Below are 26,243 nucleotides of genomic sequence, written 5' to 3' on the forward strand. Positions count from 1 at the left end.
AAATATTGCCTGCAAATCAATTTCCCAAGCCCAGAAAGCAAATCACTGGCAAAAATTGCTTGTTTAAGAGGTTTCCTGCAGAATTGCAAAGTTTTAAAGAAAGCTCCAAGATTGCAACAGGAGGACACTGAAACCTAACAAGCAAAGGAAGAGGAGAAAAAAAAAATGGTTACCACGGCGCCATCATCAATAGAAAGTTTAAAGCCTGAGAGAAGTCAGCATGAAGATAGTATCGAGGCAGGGCTATACCTTGGAGATCATATAGTTGTGTGTTAACAATAAACAGCTAATGTTCAACCACACAAGCCTCCAGACCTCTTAGTGAGACACCAAACCATCTGGCTGGAAAAACAGCCATGGATAGTAAATTAAAACTAGCAGACCAATTTGAGCTCATGCAAGGGCCAAACCAAATACAAAATTGGATGTCAAGGAGAAGAAGAGTTTTAGATTACAAGAGTATATCAAGATTAAGTAGGAAATCAGAGGAAGTGCAAACTAATACACTCTTGTACTTACTTGGTGAATGTGCCAACAATATAGTCATACAACTGGGTATAGATGAATCCTCAAACATATTTGGTGCAATATTAAAAGCCTTTGACAAGTATTTTAAACTCTGAGTTGTTGAGAGTGTAGGCCTTAAAAAAGGTATAGAACACCCTCAGTAAAGCACCAAAGGGGCAAAGAGGCCCCAGGATGAGGGAGACAATACTCAAGCAAAACACTTGAAGGTCACAGACCTGTCAGTGCAATGAAGTGCCTGAGCCAAGTTGAGTGCAGAAGAAAGAAGAGGCTGAGAAGCAGCTGAGAGGCTTAAAAATAGAGCCTTTTGAAAATGCTGACACAGTACCCAAACTGCAACAGCAGGAGGTGAGTAGATGGCTGTGAATGAAAAAAGTTATCTGATGTAACCCAAAAGCAACAAAAACTTCTAAAATAAAATGAAGTTATTCCACAGGAAAATTTTTGCATCAAAACTGAGTTGGAAGAACTCAACCAAGTACAGCCAGACACAACAGCAGGCAGAAAACATAATCAAAGAAGTCACTGCCTTGTAAGACTCTTTGAAGAATCAATACATGGCCCCGGAAAAACATGAGAGGCAGGATTTTCCCTTCATTGGGCAGGTGTGGTGAGCAGGCCCAGGAATGGACGCAAAATGGACCGCCACCCAGAATTGGGCTCTGACCGCGATTTCACACTGGCTGGCCAATTACGGGCTAACCAGTGTGAAACGTGCACTGACAGCCTCAGCGCTGCTGGGGTGGGGCGGGAGGAGCGTGAGCACTGAAGCCTGCACGTGCACCAGTGAGCATGCACTGAAAGCTCCCTGAAGACAGGGAGCTGCCTCGGGGAGCTGAAGAATTTTAGAATGAAAAATAAATATTTTACAAATGATGTAATGTCCTCACATGTGGCTCAGTCACATGAAGAGGGACATGTTAAAAATGATGTTAAAATTTTTTTACTGTTTTTTAACTTACTGTTGGAAACCTCATCCCGCCTGTGGTTGAGGTTTCGTACAAAATGAAAAGGACATCTAGCCTATTTGCCTGCCTGCCAACCATAAGGTTGGATGGGCAGTGAAAAAAAACCTTTCAATTGCTTGCTTAAGGGCCTTAATAGACCTCTTAATTGTCAGCGGGTGCGCTGCCGACTCACACATGCATCTGCCGACCGAAATATTGCGCAAGTGCGTGATGATGTCGGGACGCTTCCCCAACATTATCATACACTATCAGGCTGGGTGTTCCCACCCATGGGACAAAGAATTCTACCCAAGGAGTTAGAAAAGATGTTGGATACTACTTCAGAAAAAGCTGCATTGGAACAATCAGTATTGACAAAGCAATACACTGAAGTGAAGCATGAGTTGGCAAAAGGTCAACAAGAAAATAAACAGTTGAAAGAATTGCTCATCATCTTTCAAGGTCAAATGTAAACGGAGTACATAACCCTTCAGTAGCATGAAGAAATGAAGACTGCCTTGAACAGCAGAATGGAGGAACAGCAGAAGAAAGTCAAGAAGACTCTGCTGAATTACAAGAAAACTCAAGACAAAGCGATTGAGCTTCACAAAGAAAAGGAAAACCTGTTGAAGGGCCTTCATACGCTCCAAGGATCCCCCAGGTCACAGTTTGTTCCTCTGGAAAATTACAAACAGAAGCAAAATGAATTCATTGTCACTCTGAACAAACTGAAGGAACAGTTGGCAGAGAAGACTCGGCAATGTTCAATATTCCAGGTGGAAGCCAAGAGGTACAAGAAAGAGATGGCAGAGCTGAAGAAAATAGTTGGACATTTGGGAGAAAACATTATATTTTCAAAGCTATATATGAAGAAATGAAAATTAAGTTTGTCAAAAAAGTGATGAGGAAATATGCAGTGGCCAAATTGCAAAATGAAAGACTGCAGGAGGAAAAAGGAAAAATGAAGAATTGTTGTGTACAGGATCAACAAAAATTGCAGCTCAAATTCGACAGTCAGAAAAAGAGTTCTCTACTACTTCTACAGCATACTCAGTTGAAAGAGAAGATGAATATGGATATTGTTGGGCTGAAGAACCAGCTGAATGGAAAACAGGAGGTGTTGAAAGGAAAAGCCATAGAGTTTTCCAAGCTGTGAGCGGATATTGAAGCTATGAGTAGTACAATTACAGAACTGAAACAAGTTAAGACTTTGCCAGAGATAGACCTAGCAAACAGGGAAACTAAAATGAAGTACAAGGACAAAGCTCTGCTGCAGATAAAGAAAGAAAAGAGAGAAATAAGATTGGGAAATGTAAATCCAACACTGAAGATCAAGATACTGGTAGGAAAAGCTCTGGATGCCTCAAACTTACTGAGAACCATTGAGATGTTGAAAAACAACATGGCTGAAATGAAAATTGAGAGCCTAAAATGTCAAGATAAAGTTGAACAGTTGCAAGAGGAAGTAGAAGTTCTCGCAAAGGACCATGAAGAGCCTCAGAACCAACTTGCAGAAGTAAAATTAAAAATGTGATCTTGAAGGGTAGCACAGAGAAATTAGAGTCTGTCAAGGAAAATCTCTTCAGTGTAAAGAACCAACATTCATGTGCAGAAGATGAGTTTGCTACTGAAAAATTAGAATTTGGTGAACTTCAAGTATCAGGAGTCTCTATTAAGTATCGTGAAAAATGATGGGAACAGGAAAAGGAATTGCTGATGAATCAGAACATTTTGTTGAATGCAGAATTGACAACCAAAACTAATGAAATATTGGATCTTAATCATGTAAAAAGCAATGAAATTCTTGAACATGATCCAATCTGAAGGACATGAATGATGAAATGGGCAGATGGAAGAGCAAACCTAAACTTTAAGGCCAGAATATTAAGCTCATCGGGCAGGTGTGCGCCTGGCCCGAACGAGCATAAAATGACGCACAATGATGTCGGGCAATCTTCCCGACATCATCACACACTTGTTCGATGTTTTGGTTGGCGGGCACATGCGGGAGTCGGCAGCACGCCAGAGGACAATTAAAAGGCCTATTAAGGCCATTAAAGTCCCAATTAAATGTTATTTTTAGCTGCCCATCCAACCTTACAATGAGAGTGGGTGGGTGGGGGGGAGGGGGCAGGGGGTGTGGGTTGGTGTGGTGGGTGGGGGAGAGGCTGCTGCAAACGTCAATCTTCCTTTGTTCCTGCCTGGCTGCTCATTTCTCGGTTTTTGGGTCTGGTTACCCAGCAGTTCTGGTGGTGTGAGTGGGAATTTCCAGCCAGAGCTGCCACTCTAGCAACAACATGACCTCGGCCTTGGAGACTTACTTCAATCATACTGCTGCAGTTGTTACAGCAGACGGAAGAATGATTGTGCGAACCCTAAAGAGATTTGACCAGGCAATCAATCTAATCCTAGATGAGAGTCATGAGCGAGTACTTAGATCACAACAAGGAGTGGAACAAGTAGTACTTGGCCTGTACACAGTTAGAGGAGACAATGTGGCAGTGATTGGTGAAATAGATGAAAAAACAGATCCTGCATTGGATTTGGGAAACACCAGAGTTGAACCTTTGGTACATTTAAATTTGTAAGAACTTTCTGAATGCATGGTTGGTATTGAGAAGAATGGGAAAGTGATATTTTCACAATAGTGCATGTAAGCGGTTTGATGTCCGAAGAATGAAAGAATATTTCCTATTTCAATATTTTTATATCTTTGTAGTTTTGAATATATACATAAATATTTCTTAAAACCTGATTGTGTCGAGTTCTTACTGATAAATAGAAAATAAACTTACGGTTGGCGGGCAGGAGAAAAGGCCAAGCGTTCTTTGCATTTTTAGGAAACCTCATTCATGGGCAGAATGAGGTTTCCAATAGCAATTAAAAAATAAAATAAAAATGTTAACATTTCATTGAGAATGTGTCCCTGCTCAGGTGACAGAGTCACATGAGATGGGACATGTTTTTTGCCATTTTACAATTCTTTATTTTTCATTTTTATATCTTCAGCTCAGGGAGCTTTTCCAGTGCGCGCCTGCGTGCATGCACATACTTGCATGCTTGCCCTCCTCCTCCTCCACCCCCACCCCCAGCCCCCCAGGCAGCATTGAGAGCTGCCGCACACGTTTCACACTGGGCGGGCCTTAACTGAAATCGCAAGCAGCAGGCGGCTTCCTGACCACTTCCACCCACACTTGACGAGGTACAAATTCTGGCCTAAAAATAAATAAGGGGCTTCATCTTCTGGTGGCAAGCGGGGGGGGGGGGGGGCAGAGCCCGCATCATTTGGATTTTCAATTTGGCAGATGCGCAGCCGAATCGGCTGCATGCCCGCCGAACTGTCAACAGCCACTTAAGACCTTTTAAAAACTAATTAAGCCAATTAATGGACCAGCCCGTCCAACCTTAAGATTGGTGGGCAGGCCAGGAGCCCTGGTGGGCTTCAGAAAAAGCATGAAACCTCGTCCATGGATGAGATGAGGCTTCATGAAGGATTTAAAAATTTCAGAATATTTTAAAATAAAAGCTATGGACATGCCTCAACTCATGTGACAGTGTCACATGAGGGACATGTCAGTAAAATTTTTTCTATTCTTTAAACTGCTTTTCACATTTGAGCCGATCTCCCTGAGGCAGCACATTCCCGGTTCAGGGAAACTTCCCCCAACCCTCAGCCCGCACAGGGAGCGCACAGCACTTCCGAGCAGATGTCATGCTGGACGGGCCTTAATTGGCCCGGCAACGTAAAATGGAGGCACGCCCCCAACCGGGGATGCTGATCGGGAACCCGCCCACCCGTTCCCTCTCCCACACATCCCCCCACGATGGGGCAAAAATTTTGGCCAAGGAAAATTCTAAAAAACAGATTGAGGATCTAAAGAGTGATTGAAAGAGTCTAAGCAGCAGTCAGTGACCATGGAAAAAAGACTCCAAAAGGAGCTGAATGCCCGGCTGAAGTTGTTAAGCCTGTAAAAGGGTTCCACAAATAACTCTGAAACAAAGGCAACTGAACTCACCAGAGTAGTTGCTGAGCTGAATGAAAAGATTAATTGGCATGAAAAAGAACCGGAAAATAAGAAAGTAAACAAATATTTGGGTGAAATTGTGAAACAAGTGGAGATGCAGGTTCCATTTTTGAAATGTCAACTTCCAGGAAGAACATGGCAGACCCCACAGAGAAAGAAAACTGAAATCCAATCTTTGAATGAATGGAGCGAATATTCCCCCTCGGAAGGAATGAGCTAAGTATCAAAGAAGACGGATTGTCGACAAAGAAAATCATAACACTAAAGAGCGCATGAAGCAAACCAGATGTTGAAGCCCGAGTGTTTGAAACACCAAGTACTACAATTTTAACTCCGAACCAACAAAGTCAGCTCAAAGCAATTGAGACTACCACTCCTCTGAATGGGAAGAGAGCGAGATCTGGAAGAGTCGTAAAGCCTCCAGAATGTCTCAATTTGTAAAGTTAGAGACTTGGGGGGAGAAGGGGCAGCATGGAAATATTCTATTGTAAGCATATTTGGGTAAGGACCTGGGGGGAGGTGTAGTATAAGGGTGCTCGGGTTAGTATGGATTAACGTAAGACTGGGGAATCAGTACCACCCACATTATGATGTAGAGTCACATGATGGTAGACGGTGTGTAGAGCAAGCCTAAGCGAAGTCGGCATGAAGGTAGTATCTAGACCAGGATATACCTTGGAGATATGTATATAATTGTGTGTTAACAATAAAAGGTTTATGTTCAACTACACGAGTCTCCAGACCTCTTAGTGTGACACCAAATAACCTTACAACAGTATCAGGTTTCCCTCATTGCAATGTTGTCGGCTTGCGCTTTCAGCAACTTGCCACGCAAGAAATGTAAAAATCTAAACATGCAAGGGCAAGTCTAATTATTCACAGATGCCAGTTGATGCCCTGTCAACAGCACAATCTGACCCAGTGACTGGATTTCTACTCAGGCAAAATCTTGGATGGAAGTAAGGTAGGTCACAATTCATGCGGGCCCAATGTTAACCCTGTCACAGTTTCTCAGGTCTACCTCGTTAAAATATTTTGGACAAACTCCACTTATCAAGAAAACCTCTGATTTAGAATTAACCAATTAGGAGCATGTATTAGTGTACTGCGACAGGATTCAAAGGTTTGCAGTATTTTAAAGGAGAGGAAGCCACAAAATAGATTCAGAGCAGAGCACCAAATTCAGTTTAAAAACAGCATCTCATTTGTCTGTGGCTGATCGTAAGGAACCTAGTTTCTCAATGCAGCTGTGAAATGCTGCGGGAGAAAGTAAGGCGGGGAGTGACTCATTGTTTGTCAGGATGCTTCAAGGAGGCAATGGAAGGAGGTAGTCGGGAAATTACTGCTGATTCTATGACCTCATATATGGTACAAGTGCAGGAGTAAAGTTTAATGGCCTTATCAAATCTGGCAAGATAGAGAAAGCACAATTATTTCCTAAGAATGTACTGTACTGAGGCACTTATAATGATTCCTGTTCCAAAAAACTCAGCAATTGAATCAAAAACCAGGAAGCACGGCTGCACTGATCTCATTGGGATGATTAGCTCTGCTTTTTCGCTTATCAGTGGCTACGTGGAGCCAATAATCAGTGTTTAGGGTATTGTCAGAATAAGAATTGTCAGGTGATGGCTCTGCCCCTCAGGATACTTGCAGCCTGCCTTCCAATTCCCAACTTCCCAACATTGACCGCATGCGATAGAAAAGAAGCAAGACCAAGCTGCTCAAGTTGCTGCACAAGGCATGTAGCCATCGCATTACATAACTGCCACAAAATGAAAACCATCTCAGTCCCAGGAGGCCCCTATAACAAAAGAGCAGCCTGCTATCACACATGATCCACCACAGAGGGGCAGATCTTGGAGGAACACACGGCCATATTTGCACACATTATCACCAAAAGGAAGTACAGTGCTAGTAAGCATTGGCACATCTTAGTACGGCTTGACATTAATATACAGCTGCAGTAACTTCATGTAGACATCCTTCCTGTCAAATTGGAGAGTTGCTTTTATTAGCTGGGTTGATTGGGAGCCTTTAATTTGAGGTACATAGAGAAGAATCTAAGGATTATGGCAAATTTGTGCTGGGAAGGGAAAAAGTACAGACAGGAGTTGATGGAGTGGCCAGGTGTGCTATTCAAGAGGAAGTCTTCTGTTTAGGAATAGCATGCAAGTGTCTCCCAGGTAGCACTATAAAGGCTTAAAAACAAAAAACTGCAGATGCTGGAAATCCAAAACAAAAACAGAATTACCTGGAAAAACTTAGCAGGTCTGGCAGCATCGGCGGAGAAGAAAAGAGTTGATGTTTCGAGTCCTCATGACCCTTCAACAGCACTATAAAGGCTGTCTGGTTCAACATGCTGGGAGATTAGATGAGGAGAGGCATTACACAAAGGTTCACCATTATCAAAGCCTCAAAGAGGCTTATGTCTGCCAGGATCAGCAGACAAACTGAACCAGCGTTCAACACCAGGAACAGAGGTCAAATTGACACAGATAAGGTTGCTCCCTCGCAGAGCTGAATCCAGTACCACCTGTTCTTCAATGATAAATAATGGCATGACGGGTGCCTTAAAGAGGAGTGTCAAATCCAAGCCCTTTTCTCACTCCTAATAATTGACAGCTTTTGCTTTGGCAAGTGAAGGTTTACAGGATTGAGAGGAAAGGGCACTTTGTAATAAATAGCTACAATAGTTTGAGAATATTTGAGAAATTTACCAAACATTGCAAGCGTTGCAGTGCTGTACTGGTTGGTGATGAGTTTTTGGATCACATCCCTTAGGGGCCCAATGCACTTGCGGCCATCTCCAATCTGATCTGGTTTACAGACACACCTGGAGGGTAAAAATACAAGCATAAATGAATCAATAATTGATCCAATGAAAGTTGCATCGATATTATGCATCATTCAATACATCCAGAGGAATTTTAAAATAATATTTCTTCCGTGAGAAAGGTAAGTTCAGCTTATTTAATGATTTAGTTGCTTGTATTCAAAAAATTAATTTGTAAGCTGGATTCAGACAAAACCAATTCAAAAGATCTCCGGGCTAGCGATAAAAATGTAAAAATTTACATTTTCGATGGAAATAACAAGAAAGAAGACTTACATTTACATAACATCTTTCATGACCACTGGATCTCCCAAAGCACTTTACAGTCAATGAAGTACTTTTTGAACAGTAGTCATTGTTGTAATGTAGGAAGTGCAGCAGCCAGTTTGCACACAGCAAACTTCCACAAACAGCAATGTGATAATGAGCAGATAACCTGTTTTTTTTGATTGAGAGATAAATATTGGCCGGGACACCAGGGATAACTCCCCTGCCCTTCTATTGAATAATGTTGTAGGTTATTTTACATCCACCTGAGATAGTGTATAGGGTCTTGGTTTAACATCCTATGTGAAAGAGAGCACCTCCAACCACACAGTACTCCCTAAGTGCTGCACTGAAGCATCAACCTTGTGCTCAAGGCCTAGAATGGGTCTTGAACCCTCAACATTCTGAGTCAGAAGCACATATACTACCATCTGAGCTGCAACTGAAACCAAAAACAGTGAAAATCTTCACAAACACATTTGAGAAGTCATTAAAACAACAACAGCAGCAACCTCTATTTATATAGCACCTGTAACATAATAAATCATCCCAAGACGCTTTACAGAGGCATTATTAAACCAAATACAACCCTGAGCCATATAATGAGATATTAGAGCAGATGCCCAAAGGCTTGGTCAGAGAAGTAGGTTTTAAGGAGCATCTGCAAAGTAGAGAAGAGGACAGGTTTATGGAGGGAATTCCAGAACTTAGGGCCATTCTATAAAGTAAGAGTGATATAATTAACCTCGGGCCATATTCACAGCCTCATGAAACCATAGGATAAATTAACACAAAGGTTGTGTCATGAAAATATAATAATTTTCATAATGTTTTGGGGATTTATTGTAAAGTAGGAATTGTGGGGTCTGGATAGTGTGTGTGCGGGTGTGGGGGGACTTAAATGAATTAAAGATAGCTGATCTGAAGGCTTTGATGTATCAGAAGAGAAGCTAGGTTTGAAATGCTAAACAAGTAAACATGGCTGAAGTTGTAGAATGTGAGGTGTAAAGGAAAATTTGCATTTTTAGCTAAACCAGAGTTGCTTGAATTTCAAAAGAGAGGGTGAAATGTTACACTTAGTCAGAAGAAGCCAAACAGTGTGTTTATTTTTCCCAAAGCTTACTGGTAAAATTGGTACTATGAAGTATTTTTATTATCAGAAGGTAAAGTCCAAAGATATATTGAAACAATGACATTTGCATTCAAGAGGAAGATGTGCATAAAGGAGAGAAGGCTATGTATAAGAAGAAGTCATTCTAAGACCTAATAAGTGTGAAAGGCTACCAATCTCTATGCACCAAGCTGCTGCCTATAGGAACCGAAGCTAAGAGAATTCACTGTGAGTATCCCTCTCCAGGATATTGTGTGCTTCGTTGGGTCTGTTAAAATCTATTTTGTTTTTACTGTTGTCTTAATTGGTTGTAACTGGGACTCAGATGAATTGGGGGAGCTCAGAGTTATCATAGTAGTAATTTGTAGACCTATGCATGCGCTTAAAATTATTTATTTTATTAATAAATGTTTAATTTAGTTTCGTAAAAAATCTCTAAAACTCAGTTGACTTATTACTATTGAATTCAAGGCACGCATCTTTAAATGAAAATACAAATTGCAAAACAGTTGTGGCAGTTGTTTCAAGTTTCCCCCTGGGATTTGAGCAGCTTAGCATCTACCATCTGTTGTGCCATAACAGGCTGCAAGTAACTACTTAAAAGATCACCTCTGGTCACTCCACATTCTACAAATGAATGTTCATACTAGACCTACTCTATTGAAAACCCATTGGCCTGAATTTTACCTTTGGCGGGCGCACATGATCAGCGGGCCCAGGAGCGACTGGGAAATGGACTGCTGACCACAATCGGATCCCGACTGCAATTTCATGCTGGCTGGTCAATTAATGGCTGGCCAGCATGAAACAGGCACTGAAAAGCTCAGTGCTGCTGGGGTGGGGGCGGGAAGAGGGCGGGCAATGACATCACTGCAGGTGCAGGTGAGTGCTGTGAAGCAGCTCCCTGAAGACAGACAGCTGCCTCAGGGAGCTGCAGGCATTCAAATAATGAAAGGTTTAAAAAGCTGCAAAAAAAGTCCATAAATCACAATCAAGCGCCTGAAAATATACCTCATAAAAATGCTGAACACAGATATTTATTTTTATTTCATAACAGAGATTTCATCGCGCCCTTGGACGAGGTTTGATGAAAAATGTAAAGGCCGCCTGGCCAATTCGCCCCTCCGCCAACCATAAGGTTGGACGGGCCATGAAAAATAAAAGACAATTGCACCATTAATGGGCTTAATTGCTCTCTTAATTGTCAGCGGGCATGCGCAAAAGTCAGATGCGTGCCCATCAAGCAAAATATCGCACAAGTGCACGATGATGCCGAGACACTCGCACGACATCATCTCGCGCAATTTTAGGCCCAATCAGGTCAACCACGTGCCCACCAGCAGAACATAAAATTTTGCCCATAAAGTAACAGTTTCTACAATGCCTCCAATGGTCCTTTTAAGGGCTGTGGATTCACCTACTCAACTCCAGAAAAAACTCAGACTAATACGCACTTCCCATGGTCTGGCCATTTCTACATGGAGATTCCAATTGAGGTTCCACAACTAGAGTTTTACATATTTAAACATCCTCCTGCCTTTTGGATCTGGAGTCCTGGGCATCCATTTTAAGGGCTACCTGAAAATTGAATCTGGTGGACAAATGAGTATCCTAGCTGCCTTGCTTGGTGTGACATTTCTGAAATCACTTTAAGCTCCACATGAAATTATCTCTAACTATATTTACCCTGCGCGACTTTCAATCTGATTTCAGTTTAAATGTTGACTGATCCAGCATTAATTGATTAAACTAATGGTTTCTACTTCCCCATGAGAGCTGATCATGTGATCAGGTCGTCTGGGCTTACAGTCATAATTTTCCTCTGCCAATCACATATTTCTGGTGGGAAATGAGTGACCAACAATTAAAAATCCCCCGACACTCCCTGCTAATTCAGTCATTGCTACATAAATTCTTTGGTAGAGTGCCTGCATATTTTGTGTTTACCATATGCATAATTATGCTCGTGAATATTCAACTCATATCCTACTCTAACTTTCACAGTTTATTTTTTGATAGTGATATGTGTTCAATGAAATCAGCAGGCTTCAAAATCAAAGACTTTGCTGGCAAACACTTACTCAAAATTTCCTGGTGACACAGTTACACACTTTGCTGTCTTATTACAGAGCGATGGCTTGCAAACATCTTTCAAGATGCAACCTTGTGTAGAATTCTTGGCGATGAATCCATCTTTACACTTGCAAGAAGACTTTAGAAAATAAAAGAAATTTCCATGGATTCCTCATCTGTGATAAACTCAGCATAGGCTGTACATATTTAATTTGAAAACATGCATGGGCCAAATAGGTTTCTCTTATTCTTTCCTGCTCTAGTCCATAGTTCCACAGGTGTGGATCATTCTTCTGTACCCAATGGAAGTGGCCACTCTTTAGTGGAAGCCATGAAAATATTTTGATTGTGGGGCATTGCCCAAGGCTTTCTTGTTTGTCATGTCTGCACATTCCTGCCAAGATTACTGGACAGTGATCAAGAGCAGAAATGTCAGTTTCTTTCCCCCTCCATGGCCCAGATGTATTGACACCAATTGCAGTGTTCCTTACTACCTCTCCCTATGCTCTCCCTAGATGAAATCAACAATATCAGAATAGGAGCTGGGATTTATTTTCAACTAAGTCATAAAGAACTGAACCAAACATGTTAATCTAAATTACTTTGATTTCAGATCATTTAATAGCATTTTTTATGAATAACCAACAGGTAATTGCTTAATTTAAAAAGTTAATAACATGCAAATTGAATCTAGTACTTAGTTAATTGTACCTTCCCTGGTCCCTCATAATTGCAGAAAGTAGAATTTTCCGGACAGCCACCATTATTTACACTACAAGGATTTATTGGCAAACAAAGCTTTCCATTTCCGTGGTAACCAGGCTGACAGATACAATTATATTTTCCTTTACCAAAGTGTTCGCAGTGTGCATTCTTGTCACAGATGTTTGTAGTACATGGATCTATTGCTGGAGTACAGAATAACAAATGAAGGATTTAGTTAAACAATACTGAACATTAATTTCTCAGGCAAATGTTTCATACATCAACTAATGTCAATCTATTAAAATTGACACCATCCAAAGTGGGTGAAAGAGCTAATATAATTAGTTCACCCACATAGAGTATGGTTAACAATTACCCCCATTTGTGCTGTGCGTCATGCACTCATTGATGGAGGTGAAACCATTTTCTAATGCTTTACAGTATAGTACCAATTACACCCAAAATTATTGACAAAATTTTCCATCATAAGATCAGGTTCCATGCAAGTGGGAACATGACCTGGTCAAGCTCCTGTTACTGATTCACTGCATTGAAAAAGTAAAACTTCCATTATTTATTTCAAATGCTTTCAAAACTTTAAATATTTTATTAGGGCCTGCTCTAGCCTTGTCTGTATTCATAAATACAATTCTAGTTTATTTTAAATCTCATTGTAAATATATCCTCTCATCCCTGATGCTACTAGTAAATCTGCACAGAGGAATTGCTCATTCCATGAAGACCTGCGTTTTAGCAATCCTATTTAATAACTCATTCTTTCACTTTGCTTGGTTTATTTTTACAAATAACACTGTTTATACAGGAACAGTTTCCAGCATCCACAGTATTCTGCTTTTCAATGAGCTATCTTGTTGGGGAATCACATCACTTAGAGTTGGCAACACTGCAGGGCATTTGTTTAGAAATAAACAAATAAATATCCTGCCGATCTTTGGCAACTCAGGTGCACACACATAAAGCAGTCAGTTTTAGAAATAACATAATTAAATAATGGACCTCTAGCTACTTCAAGTGAGAAGAGACCAACACCTATGCTAACCTAATCTTTTGTTATTCCCTAGAGAAAGATTCACAATGGATACCAGAGTATCACAATAACATGGTTTTACTTAGAGTGTAGTATTTCATCATCAGACCCAGCCTCTTGCCACACTAGAGACAATGGGTTTACTTGAAAATGAAAGATTGTTGCATATTATGGCACAATGGCAATCTGTGAATGTCCGCATGCTACATGTCCTCAGTAATGAAGAGGCAACAGTGATTCACAGTGCAATATCTATTTGCCTTCTAACATATGTTTGAGAGTGATCTGGGACCGCTCTTGTCTCAACATTTATAGGACAGAACCATTAGGTCCATTGTGCCTGTGCCAACTCACTGAAAGATCTCTCTGTGCCATTTCCTCATATCCTTTTCATTCTTTTCAAATCTTTATCCATATCCATTTCATGGATTCTGCTTCCACCATTGTTTTGGTTGAGGCCATCCATTTCTTAACAATCTTTCATGTGGAAGAAAATTCTCCTAACCTTTTCCTTCATTCTTTTGTTGATGGTTTGAAATGTCTTACATTATGGACTTATTACCCTACCTTATCAATAATCTCTCATTATTTTGAATAACTCTATCAGATCTCTTTTTTATTCAGATGGAATGGAGATTCCTAACCAGGCACATTAGCTAGAACAAATTAGGAAAAACACAACAGCCCAGTGTAAAGTGCTTACATAATGGAACATCAATCAAAACAATGAATTGAACTATACTGATCGACCATAGAAAGACACAAATGCCAGAAAATAGTGAAAATGGGAAGTGTGGAGAATGCAGATAAAAATATGCAAATAGGGCTCCATCTCCACTTACTAAGATAAGAACAGCAGCAATTATTTCTGTAGCTGTCAGTGGGAAAGGTTTTATAAACAAAAACCATGAATCTGCCAAAACTTTTATTTACATTCTCAAACCCTCAGCTAAATTCTTTGCAAAATTGTTAAGTGCTGAGAAGGTAAATTTTCTTACCCTCACAGGTCTTTGCAATTTCCTGAAAACCAGGCAGACATTCGCAGCTGAATCTCCCTGTCTTTTCTTCTACACACTGTGTGTTATTTCCACACTGGAGTGAGTTACAAGCAGGGACCTCTGAGGAAAAGTAACAAACATTTATTTCCATCATTTTCACATTGCATTATCACATCTGAATTGAATGATGACGTGGTACAGCACTTCAAGAGACAACTGTCCCACCATATCAGTAAATAAATTTTGTTGAATTTGAACTGTCTTTTGCTTTGAAGAAGACGGTCCAGTTACCCATAACCTAAAATTAAAAATAAATTCAGTCCATGGAAATCTTTAAATGAACTACCTGAGAACACCATAACCACTCTTCCTAATAAATATTAACAGTGACCCTGAATACGTGTTAATACAAATATGTTGCACAGCTCTTGAAGCAAGTTACAGTTATTGTGGATACTCACCCGCTTTGACCCCATAAGGTAAGGGCATGTCTTCCTGCCTGTTCTCACTGCATGATTGGCTGGGGCCCTCACCGTTGTATATCTACAGCTGTCACATGATTGTACATGCCCAGCCGTCCCACCTACAAGGGCAAGCGCCACACACATGTGGTCCAGCCGTTGGGACCTGCGAAACTGGAAGATTTTGCCCAATGTTTTTTCCCTTCTGCTTCCCATTTCAACCTGTGAGATTTGCAAGTTAATGGTATGGAGGTTTTCACATGTATGTTTCTCCCAGAAGGAGTGGTGACTTTCACCTCATTATTCTACACAGATTTGCACTCAAGCACAAACATGCAAGTGCAACATGTGTCTCACCTGGCCTACAGATTTCGCAACCTGCTGCCAGGCATCTCCAAGTAGCTGTCTTGAGTATAAAAGAGACTTGGGTGGCTTACCTTCTAATATATGCCAAAATATTCGGATCTCATTCAGAAGAAAGGAAATTCATAATAGAGTTAAGTGCAAACAAAAACTTGCTCCAGAGAGAGTTAAAATTCCCATTCTATCACTTCATTTAACAATTATACTTTAGCTAGCTTAAAAAAACCCCTAAAATCTACAGTTAAAATGCTTGTGGAGAACTATTTTTACATCAGTATTTTATTTATTTTTTGAAATTGATTTTCCCTTTTTTAAAAGTCTTCCCTCCACTTTTTTGGGGGGCTGCAGTACCTCACATTGTCACAGGTCTCTTTGAGGTCTTCATCAATCCAATCTGAAACCAGCCACCAACAGCTACAGAATGGTAACCGGAGATTATTTTCCCTCTAGCTTACACTCCCACTGTGTGAGGAGATATCCTCCCTCAGTTTAATGTCTCTGCACAGTGCTGAGGCCTAAATCCTAAAGGGTGCAAATGGGAGGATCCAGATGAGATCTGTATTCTGCTGCTCTGTGGTGCAACACACTATGTGCACTGATGCATTGGGGACAATTTTAATCTAACTCACTGGGCAGGAAACCCAACAGCGAAGCATTGATTTTACACCCTGCCCAACATTACTCCCTGTTGGCTTCAATGGGAATAAAATTGGATGGGTGTAAAAACCGATGTCGTACCTGATTCCTTCAGGTTAGTAGGCTAGGTTAAAATTGTCCCCATTATAACATCCCAGTGTTTTTAACTGACCTAAATTAAGAAAGTATACTTACCTTGGTCACAGTTTAGCCCAGTGTAACCAGAAAAGCAAATGCACTTTCCATTTCCAGTAATCCCATTGTTGCAGACTCCGTGTACACACCTGCATCCTTTAAACAAACACAGCCAACACCAATGGAGTTAAAAAAAGCAAACATCATTCTGACTATCTATTCTGAATGGCAGCAAATTATGGCTTTTCAGTATTTCACAGTTGAATGCATTTAAGGTATTTTAAATATAGGCATTAAGACAATAATTTGAATATAAATTTTGTAATGGTTGCACCATACAGACTAGGAATGTAACATATTTGATCCTCACATCTGTGCAGAATTGCCTGCTCCCAGCCAAGGTTCTGCATTTGGCTTCAATGGCAGTGGATTAAGAACAGGAAAAGTAGCTTGAGCCCTACTGCTTCGATAGAAGGATGAATATTGGATGAAGACAGGATTGGAGCTTGTTGTGATGCTTGCACAGTTGAATAACTTGTCAGCACACCCTCAAGACTCGGATATGAATAATGGCTACTTGGGAAAGGCCTTGGCAGACATGCAGTGCTTGTGTAATCATATCCTAACAAGGACTCATGGCCCTTCAAAGAACTGGGGAGTTCAGAAAATTGGATGGGAATACATCAGGAAAAAGTTAATATTAAATGGTGTTCAAATAAATATGAAACAGGTCAGTTCTGCAACACAAAAGATTCTGGATTCATGATCCAAAGTTCATATATTTATTTACTGTGACTAGGTTTTGACTACTAAGTTATCTCATTTTGTCCTTTACAGAATTAAAGCAGGCTAAGACATGACAAGACAACCAGACTTCCAGATTAAATTCAGAAGTGGAAAAATGGCACAAAGATATCATCATTGAAAAAGGCCTTATATTTATATAGCGCCTTTCACAACTTCAGAATGTTCCAAAGTGCTTCACAGCCAATGAAGTATTTTTGAAGTACATTCACTGTTGTAATATGGGGAAACACAGCAACAAGGTCCCACAAACTTTATGATCAGATGGCCTGATTTCTAGTGACATCTATTGAGGAATAAATGTTAAGTAGTCATTTGGTCAGTGCAGAAGTTGAGTTGTCCAATCACAGAATCTCCAATCATCAATCACCTAACATTAGATACTGTGTTTTGAGTTTTGCAAGCATGGGCTGGTTGGGCACAGTCCGTACCTTGCCCATTGCGAACAGCGGTTGGGACATGCTGTTTGATAGGATCTACCATTCCCAAGGCTGCGCCAGTTTTTATTTCCAAAAGTATTGATAATGCTAAGGTGAGGTACAGTCCCATGATCGAGCCAGCGTTTATGTGATATGAGATTGAGCAGATCGGTAGTAGGGTTACTAATTTATGCCCTGCCCTACACTGCACTTGATTTGAGATGCGCAAATTTCTTTCATTTTTCAATTTGATCCGTTTATGCCACTATATCGCTTCAATAGATGACCACACCATAAACAGTACCCATTTAAAACACGTTCGCACCATAAACTCACTTAAGCGGGGATGGTTTGGCAACGCAATTAATGATGCTACTAAACACGTAACAAATCTCTCTGACCATGTGCTCTCAGAAAGTGAGGAGCTTGTTCTTGCGCAGGGTTTCAATTTTGGTGTGCCTTCATCTCAAACCAAACAGGAAGAGATATTTGCTGAGTTTGTACTCCTCCATTCCCAACCATCCTACCACAAACCAGCGTCCATTCATGACGCTGAAATCCTGAAAGTGCACCTAGCTGATCTAGCACATGTATATTGCGGGATTCCAAGTGACTTGTCAAACCTTCATATGTAATGCAAATGTCTTACAGCATTGCGAGGCCTTAAGACCAACCGGGCATACACATCAGCAAACCTGACAAAGGGACGGGAAAACTGATCCTTAATAAGCATGACTATATCAACAAAATGCATGCCATTCTTAATGACAGGTCCAAATTCATATCCATTGGACCTGCCACACAACATGACCAGACAGCCTTGCTTGAAAATAAGCTAAAAAAGACATTTGCTGCACTTGTATAAAAGCAATGGGCTACCGCGTGATATATGATGGGGTTTGTCCTAATGGTTCGTTATGTACGTGTATGCATGGGCTGCCCAAGATACACAAAAGTGATGTCTCTCTATGCTCCATCTTATCTATGACTGGTTCTGCACAACATGAATTGGCCAAATGGTTGGGCGAATTGCTACAACCAGTTTTGACATACACCGTGAAGGACTCCTTCACATTTGTGTAGGCCATCCAGGACTTGCATATCGATAGCAATGCTGTGCCAATGTGCTCATTTGACATTGTGAGCCCATTCACCAATGTTCCACTTAAGGAACGCATAGATATTGGCACTGCAGCACCATATCATGACGATCTAGACCCGCCACCATTGTGTGCATCAGTATTCATTGAATTTATGAACTTGGCAACTCGCGCAGTTCAGTTCAGTTTTAATGGCACCATATATGCCCAAATAGATGGTGTTGCCTTGGGACCATCTCTAGGCCCAGCTCTCACAAACATCTTTGTTGTGTTCCATGAGAAACATGCCTTCGATGGAATGACACCTAGCGTCCTACCCCTCTCATATTTCCAATATGTGGATGGTACGTTTACTATATTTAAATGCGCAGCTTACATATCTTTCCTTGCATGTCTTAATTGGCTCCATCCTGCACTCAAATTCACATATGAAATGGAGTAGTTAAATGAGTTCCCCTTCCTTGACAGACTAGTTGAGAAATCTGCCAGAGATTTCTCTACCACGGTCTACCGCAAGCCTACATTCACTGGTCAATATACACATTGGGATTCTTACAGTTCCACACGCCAAAAGATTGGTCTTTACGGCAACCTTGTAAATAGGCCAGAATCATTTGCTCACCATGCAAGCTTGATGCTGAAATAGGGCGAATGAAAGGGATCCTGCAGGATAATGGCTACCCTGATCAGATCATTTCACACTGTATACTCACAAATGGGCCTAAGGCCATCACGTTCAGCCCTGAAAAGTGCCCAGTCTAACTCGGATTACCCTGGAAGGGCAAGGTATCTCAAAAACTTGAGCAACAGGTGAAGCTAGCTGTTTCATGCTGCTACTATGCAATAGCAACATAAGTGGTATTCACCACTGCCACCAAGCCAAAAAGACGTTCTGCTTATCACATAAACGAGTAATGTGGTGTATGAATTTCAGTGCCAGTGTGATGCTAGGTATGTAGGGCGTATGTCCCAAAGAATGGCAGATCATATCAAATAGCATGTCCCAGTCACTGTTCACAATGGGCAGCCCATGTTTGCAAAACTCTAAACACAGTGTCTAACATTAGATGAGATTCCACAATTGAACAACATTTGCTAAATAATCCTCAATGTTCTAAGAATTTTGCTGACAATTAATTTAAGATTGTCAGTTGGGCTCACAGTGTGGTGCATTTGTATGTACTGGAAGCTCCATGTATTAATACACAGGGCCCTGTTCTTTACAGACAGAAAGAACATGTACATACATTGCACGTGTTTTGGCTAAACAAAATAAGTTATAGCCATTTGCTGACTCATTTCTCAGGGCAATGCCTTGACCAATCAGGGTCAAGTGCCTGGCTTAAATTTCAAACAATGCTTGGCAGTTAACTGTCAGTCACCATCAGTGGTGCATTCTCCATGGAAACACCACTTGCCATCCAGTCAGCACCATCTTCACATACAGTGTAAATGATTGTTTTCCCCTTGTATAATATTCTCCCATGTGTCCTGCTGAGAACAAGACAAAAAGCTTAGACATGTCTCTTTCTTAAGTGATAAATGTTAGCCTACTGCATTATTTCTCAAATATGCCATGACAGCATGATTATGCCTACCTTGGAAGGGCTTAGTTTTTTTTCAAACCATTCCATCAATCCTGTTCCAATAGCCTGAATAACATTTTCAAATTTCTGGAATGGGACCTGAAATCATAACCTTTGCCTTGGTAGCAAGAGCACTACCACTCAGACACAGTTGACACTTAACTGGGGAAACTGCCTGGGCTGCTTTATTGAACCTGACAGAATGAAGGTGCTGACTCATCATGTACAGTTAAAATGATTTTAATTTGTGGAAGCAAGTAAAGATTAATGAGTCATCACCTATATAGGCTGAGAGGCTCAGATGAGGAACATTGGCCTTTCATCTCTGCGTAGTTGTTCATATTCAGTCCATCTTGAAAATGTAATCCTTCACATCACTCAGAGAAGTCACGCAGATGATTGTTATGGGTAATGGACATGTGCTGTAGGGATGTGCCCCTGAGCTTTGGAAGAGTATGAGCAGTAAGGTAATCCATGCTATATATCTCATCTGAGAATGATGAGCATAAATTCCAATTTGTTTTCTCCTCATCCCCTCCTCCAAAAGCAAACTTTATAGTCAAAAATCACCAACAGCAGGCTACAATTAAACAGAAAAGGAAAGAACTTGCATTTCTTCAGCAACTTTCATGAATAACATCCCAAAGCACTTTGTAGTCAATTAAGACAATGGTGTAGTGGTAAAGTGACTCACCTAATAATCCCGAGGCCCAGGCTAATTCTCTGGAGACAAAGGTTCAAATCCCACCATAGCTGATGCATCTCAAATTCAATTAATAAATGTGAAATATAGAGCATGATTATTGATTTTTTTAAAAAGCTATCTGGTTCACTAATGGCCTTTAGGGGAGGAAATCTGCTGTTCTTACCTGGTCTGGCTGACATGTGACTCCAGACCCACAGCAATATGCTTGACTCTTAACTGCTCTCTGAAATGGCCTAGCTAGCCGTTCAGTTCAAGTGCAACTAGGGATGGGTGACAAGTGCTGGCCCTTTCCAATGATGTCCATATCCCATGAAAGAATAAAGGAAAAAAAAAGTACATTTGAAGTGTGGTTATTATTGCAGTATAGGAAAGTGGAAGCAAATTTGCACAGAAAGGCTCCACAAACAGCAATGAGATAAACAACCAGATAATCTGTTCTGATTGTATTGGCTGAGGGACAAATGTTGACCAGGACACCAGGGGAATTCATCATTTTTGCCTTCAAATTGTGCCATGGGATTATTTGCCTTCATCCATGAGGGCTGTCCCATCTGAAAGTCAGCATCTCTGACAGTGCTGTATTCCCTCAGCAAGGCACTCAAATGTCAACCTAGATTAAGAATAAGAAAACTGATTTGTCTTTTGGGCTGTTCCCATTGTCCAAAGTATTCAGGGCAATAAACGATTTAATTACATGGTATCCAATCACAACAGAAGATGTTCATTTAGGCTGTAACCCATGTGTACCAGAGTTTACCTCCCATTAATTGTTCTGACACAAGGCAAATAGAAGATGCTGAAACAACTGAAATCACAATAAAACCCCTAACATTAAGTCCATTATGTTGTTCACTAGTATCGGTAGATGCTGGTTATTTTAATAGATTTAAATTAAATATTGTAATATAAAATATTCGCATAACCATCAAATGGACTACTAACTGCAGTGGCCAGTAGTTGTGGACTGGAGCTGAAGAGGTTTGAATTGCATCAGCCGTTCTGAACAAGGATTTCCAGAGCTTTACAGAACTACAATTATCTTTCTGAGTGCTGATTGTTTCAACAGTGATCTAGTGCCACTCACACTTGCAATGAATGGAACAAAACACAAAATACTGCGGCTACTGGAAATCAAAGTAAAAACAAAAAACACTGGAAACATTCAGCAGGCCAGGCAGTATCTATGGAGAAAGAAACATAAGCTTAACTTTTCAGGTCAATGACCTTTCATTAGAGCTGGAAGACACTACAGATGTTCCACCAGGAATGCAGACCAACCTACCAGTCATTTGTCAATAGAGGGTCCCCAAACCAAGCACCAGCCCACACTTCCCCATTTTCAATATCTTTGGGGCACTCACCCTAATTTACCGGCTCCTGCTGTGGGAGAGGAAATGGGAACTGTGGTTAATGTCTGAAGTTGTTAAAGTCAATGTTAAAACCAGAAGTCTGTGAAGTGGCTAGTAGATAGCTGAGGGGGATTGTTTTGATGAAAGAGTGAAACAGGCTCGAAATGGGTGCTGTGCTAATTAGACACGTCTGTTTGAAAATATGTATTAGCATGCAATTTTGGTCCTAATGTTGATTACCATGATTCAAACTTGCCTAGAGGCACTAAGTCAGACATCTGCCGGTTTAGCACTCAAGTACTGATTAGACGCAAATTTCGTGGAGCACAGGTTCTCAGGTGCGACATTGAAGGTCCTGATGGAAGAAGGGACAGAAGTGGAGAGATATCCTGTACCTGAAGAGAGGAAGAATTCCATCATGCCTGCCTGTCCCTCTCTCCTGCGACGGTAGAGTGCTGCTCTACTTGGCCTTTTCTCCACCTCCCGTTCCTCCTGTAGACCAATGGGAAGCCCTAGCAAGATGTCAGCAGCCAAGCACTGCCTTTCTCCTGGTGACTCCTATAAATTAGCCATAAAGCAGAGCAGCACAGCACTTATTCTTTTTAGGTAAAACTGAATTTCTAGAATAAACATTGAGTGTTGGTGAAGTCTTAACATGTCCCAGAAAGCCTCCAAATGTGTTTCAAAAGTCCTTTCAAAACTCCCGCAGCAAGTGAACAGTGAATTTACCACTGTTACCAATGGCACTCGAAATTCTCACCAATGACTTGTTTGTTCCAATTCAGATGGTGTCTGTTAAGTGAGGTCATTAAATGAAGCATTATCTGTTACAATGGCATGTAGCCTCTTTAAGGAGCACTAGCCGGCAAACTAATAGTCAATCATCAACTTAACAATCCTCCGGGAAATCATTACTTGCACTGACTTCAACTTGCACTAAATGAGTGATAAACCACATTGTAGCTTAAGATTCCACCTTGGTTACCTCTTTGATCAAAACTGTCCCCGACATGCCTTTTGTTGAGCTTCTGTTGAGCTTCCCTGGAAAAGCATAGGAGGCCAAGAACACAGAAGTCACAATGGTATGGAGTCTCCACTCTCTTCCACCTGGCCAAATGTATTCTTACATTGAACAACTTTTCCTCCTACTCCACTCACTTCCTCCAAATAAAAGGTTTCTTTTCCTTTTCCACAGCTTTGGATCTACTCAAAAATTGTTCATCAACCTCAAATGTTAACCCTACCTTCCTCCCTCCACAGATACTTCCGGACTAGCTGAGTGTTTCCAGCAGTTTCTGTTTTTACTTCTAATGCATGGAAGTTATCACTTAATTACTGCACAACACTGCTTTCTTAACAGTTACATTATACACTAAGCATTGTTCATTGTATTGTACAGGCAGGAAACCAGGGTCTAATGCCTTAAATTTCTTAATTACAGTTACCACAACACTTTTTGTTTTTTATCTTTAACACAATAGTGGATTCAAACATCACAAACAAAGCCATAATGAGGTCAGAAGCAATTTTGTGCCATTTTGCAGCATCTTAAATCAAAACAAACAGCGATTTCGCTTTCACGGAATAAACACAGGGAGTGGACTTCAAACTTAGAAATGCATAGGTCAAAACATGTATAATATTTGCATTTATTTATAAAAAGATAGCAGTCCCATTTTCCTTTTGTCCGACCCTAACCAGAAACTGATCTGGTGTGGCATGCATATTCCAGAATTTCTCATTTGACTGCAATGGTAAATATCTTCCCCAAAGGTGGATATGCTGTTACAAGCCACACTTGACAAAGGTGGGAATGAGGTTACGCTAGTGGCTCAGGATCTCATTGGCACCGGGTCAGAAAATCAGACCTTCATCTCATGTGCCTGATTAGCAGGACAACTAATTTTACAATACACCTTTCTTGAGGGGATTAAAAAGGCAGCACAGTAGGCAAGCACAAGCCTCATTTCTAAAATATATTTAAGCATTTTGATGAGGTTGGGCACAGTTTGACCATACAAAATGGACACATGGCAGGGAAATGGGTGTGGCCCGCTTTGGAATGCTTTTAAAGCAAGGTCATTATTGTTGCTGCAAATGAATGTTTTGAAGTCTAGTTTTTGGCAGTCAACATTTCTCTACTTGTGCATTCAACATCCGGCATATTTTTTCCCATTGTTGCCTTTTTGCTGAAGGCCAAGAGTTGGCTCAGATGCATGTTTCTGGAGTCTGGGTAATTACTACCACAGCACAGGCTGTAGTTAACAGAGCTGAGGGAATGAAAATCTCATCGGGTGTTCTTAGAGTGCTGCTTCAATTGAACAAGCGAGACAAATTCGTCAGGACACAGCATTGTCAGGTCCAAAAAGACCATAGACAGTATAAACATAAAGACTGAAGAGGCTACACAGATACAGACATGCAATAGAATGACTGTCAGCACAATTCCAGGGATTTTAGTTACAAGGTTGGGATGGAGAAGTGGGGATTGTTCTCTTTGGAACAATGGAGGTTGAGGGGAGATTTAGTAGAGGTGTACAAAATTATGACAGGTTTAGAATAAGATAGACAAAGAAAAGCTGTTCCCATTAGCTGATTGTACAAAGACTAAGGAACAGATTTAAGATTTTGGACAAGATTTACAGGTGGATATATGGAAGCACTTTTTATACAATGAATGGTAATGATCTGGAACTCACTGCCAATGATAGTGTTGGAAGTGGAGATGTTCAATGATTTCAAAAGGAAATTAGATGGGCACTTGAGGGAAATAAACTTGCAGGACCACGGGGATAAAGTGAGGAAATGGGACTGATTGGATTATTTTACAGAGAGCCAACTTGAACTCGTTGCACCAAATGGCTGCCTTATGTGCCTTTATGCCCTATGGCCAAGAGTTTCCGGCCCTATCGTGGCGGGACCCACCACAACGGATTCGACAGCCCATTCAGACAATCCTGGCAGTGGATGGGGCCCAAAAATCCTGCCCTATGACTCCAACAGAAAGTCCCCCTCTCAACCCCACCCCACAAGCAGAAACCCCCAGAAATACTAGCATACCCATCAAACTTCACTAACATTTCTTGCCAAAGAAAAGATAGGAGCCAGAATTAAGGTCTAAAGGTGTTAAAGTCAATGTTAGTTTCTGTCATTTGCCGTTCTGATGAAATGTCAGCACCTGAGTTATTGATTTATATGTTCTCTCAGGAAATGCTACCTAACTGCTCAGTGTTTCCAGCATTTTCTGTTTTTATTTCAAGTTACTTACCTTCTTTCAGTTGAACCTTAGTGTGGTTTCCCTGAGTGCAGCTGCCAATGGCCGGGCTGCTTCAGGGTAAGTCAATCAGGAAAGGGAACCTCAAATTGGCTTTAGGCCCCCTTATTTGCATATGCAAAGGACATAACGTCTGCTTCAGATAAATGGCACGTCCTTGTTCGTCTTCACCCAAAATGGCAGACAAACATTTCCACATTTAAGTGTGTACAAGCTTCCTGCATGCTATCTTGGGGATTTAGTAGGCCCTGAAAAAAGGGCAAAACATGCCCAAAATTCTAGATCAATGCTTGTTTCCACCAATATTCAAGGATCAGTGTTTACAAGCGACACATATGTCACAAAACACTTGTCATCAACACTTTTGTTTCAGAGACTGTGATGGAGCTAGGCCCCCTTGGTGCAGGCAGGTTTACAGATAAACATAAGGGCTGGGATGATGCATGATGGTAAGACCACCCACACACCTTAATTTGAAAACTGAAGTTGGGGTACACTCCCTATTTTATATGGGCTAACTTATCTAAAGCCTCTACAGTCTTGGACCCATCAGCGAGTTGTGACAGGCAGCATCCTAGCCATGCTGGTGATTCTAACCGGAAACTCCACACAGCAATCAGAACATAGATTGGCCCATGCCACCTAGTGTGCAGCAAACAAAAGGAATTGCTTGAGGGTCCAGTGTCTAGCCACATAGACTGCAGTTTCATCATCCAAAGAGGAATGAGCATACAGCAGGATGAGGCCCACATCCTGCATGGCAATTGGAAGAATATGGGAGACTTCAGGAGCATAAAAGTGATGGACACAATGCTTTGGCAGGGTGATTTAACCAGACCTGTACTATAAACTGCTATTTCACACTGCAGAGACTT

General features: G+C 41.0%; 2 protein-coding genes across 3 annotated transcripts in view; one reads left to right on the forward strand and one right to left on the reverse strand.

Annotated features, from left to right (window-relative positions):
- The window catches only part of stab1 (stabilin 1), a 257,111-nt gene that overhangs the window by 203,382 nt on the left and 27,486 nt on the right, over window positions 1–26,243 (reverse strand). For both annotated transcript variants that reach the window (XM_041191185.1, XM_041191184.1), the window contains exons 6-10: window positions 16,191–16,286; window positions 14,536–14,655; window positions 12,496–12,692; window positions 11,793–11,923; window positions 8,218–8,333 (exon numbers count right to left, since the gene is read on the reverse strand). In XM_041191185.1, the coding sequence (XP_041047119.1) occupies window positions 8,218–8,333; window positions 11,793–11,923; window positions 12,496–12,692; window positions 14,536–14,655; window positions 16,191–16,286 (660 nt within the window). The remainder of the gene's footprint in view (window positions 1–8,217; window positions 8,334–11,792; window positions 11,924–12,495; window positions 12,693–14,535; window positions 14,656–16,190; window positions 16,287–26,243) is intronic.
- LOC121279714 (U6 snRNA-associated Sm-like protein LSm8) lies at window positions 3,770–4,060 on the forward strand. The gene has a single exon (XM_041190958.1). It carries the CDS (start codon window positions 3,770–3,772, stop codon window positions 4,058–4,060), a length of 291 nt encoding a protein of 96 aa, XP_041046892.1.

Source organism: Carcharodon carcharias, chromosome 7, assembly GCF_017639515.1.
Source record: "Carcharodon carcharias isolate sCarCar2 chromosome 7, sCarCar2.pri, whole genome shotgun sequence".
In the NCBI taxonomy this organism is placed as follows: Eukaryota; Metazoa; Chordata; class Chondrichthyes; order Lamniformes; family Lamnidae; genus Carcharodon; species Carcharodon carcharias.

Coding starts and splice junctions, on each gene's coding strand:
- LOC121279714 (XM_041190958.1), top strand. CDS start 3,770: ATGACCTCGGCCTTGGAGACTTACTTCAATCATACTGCTGCAGTTGTT.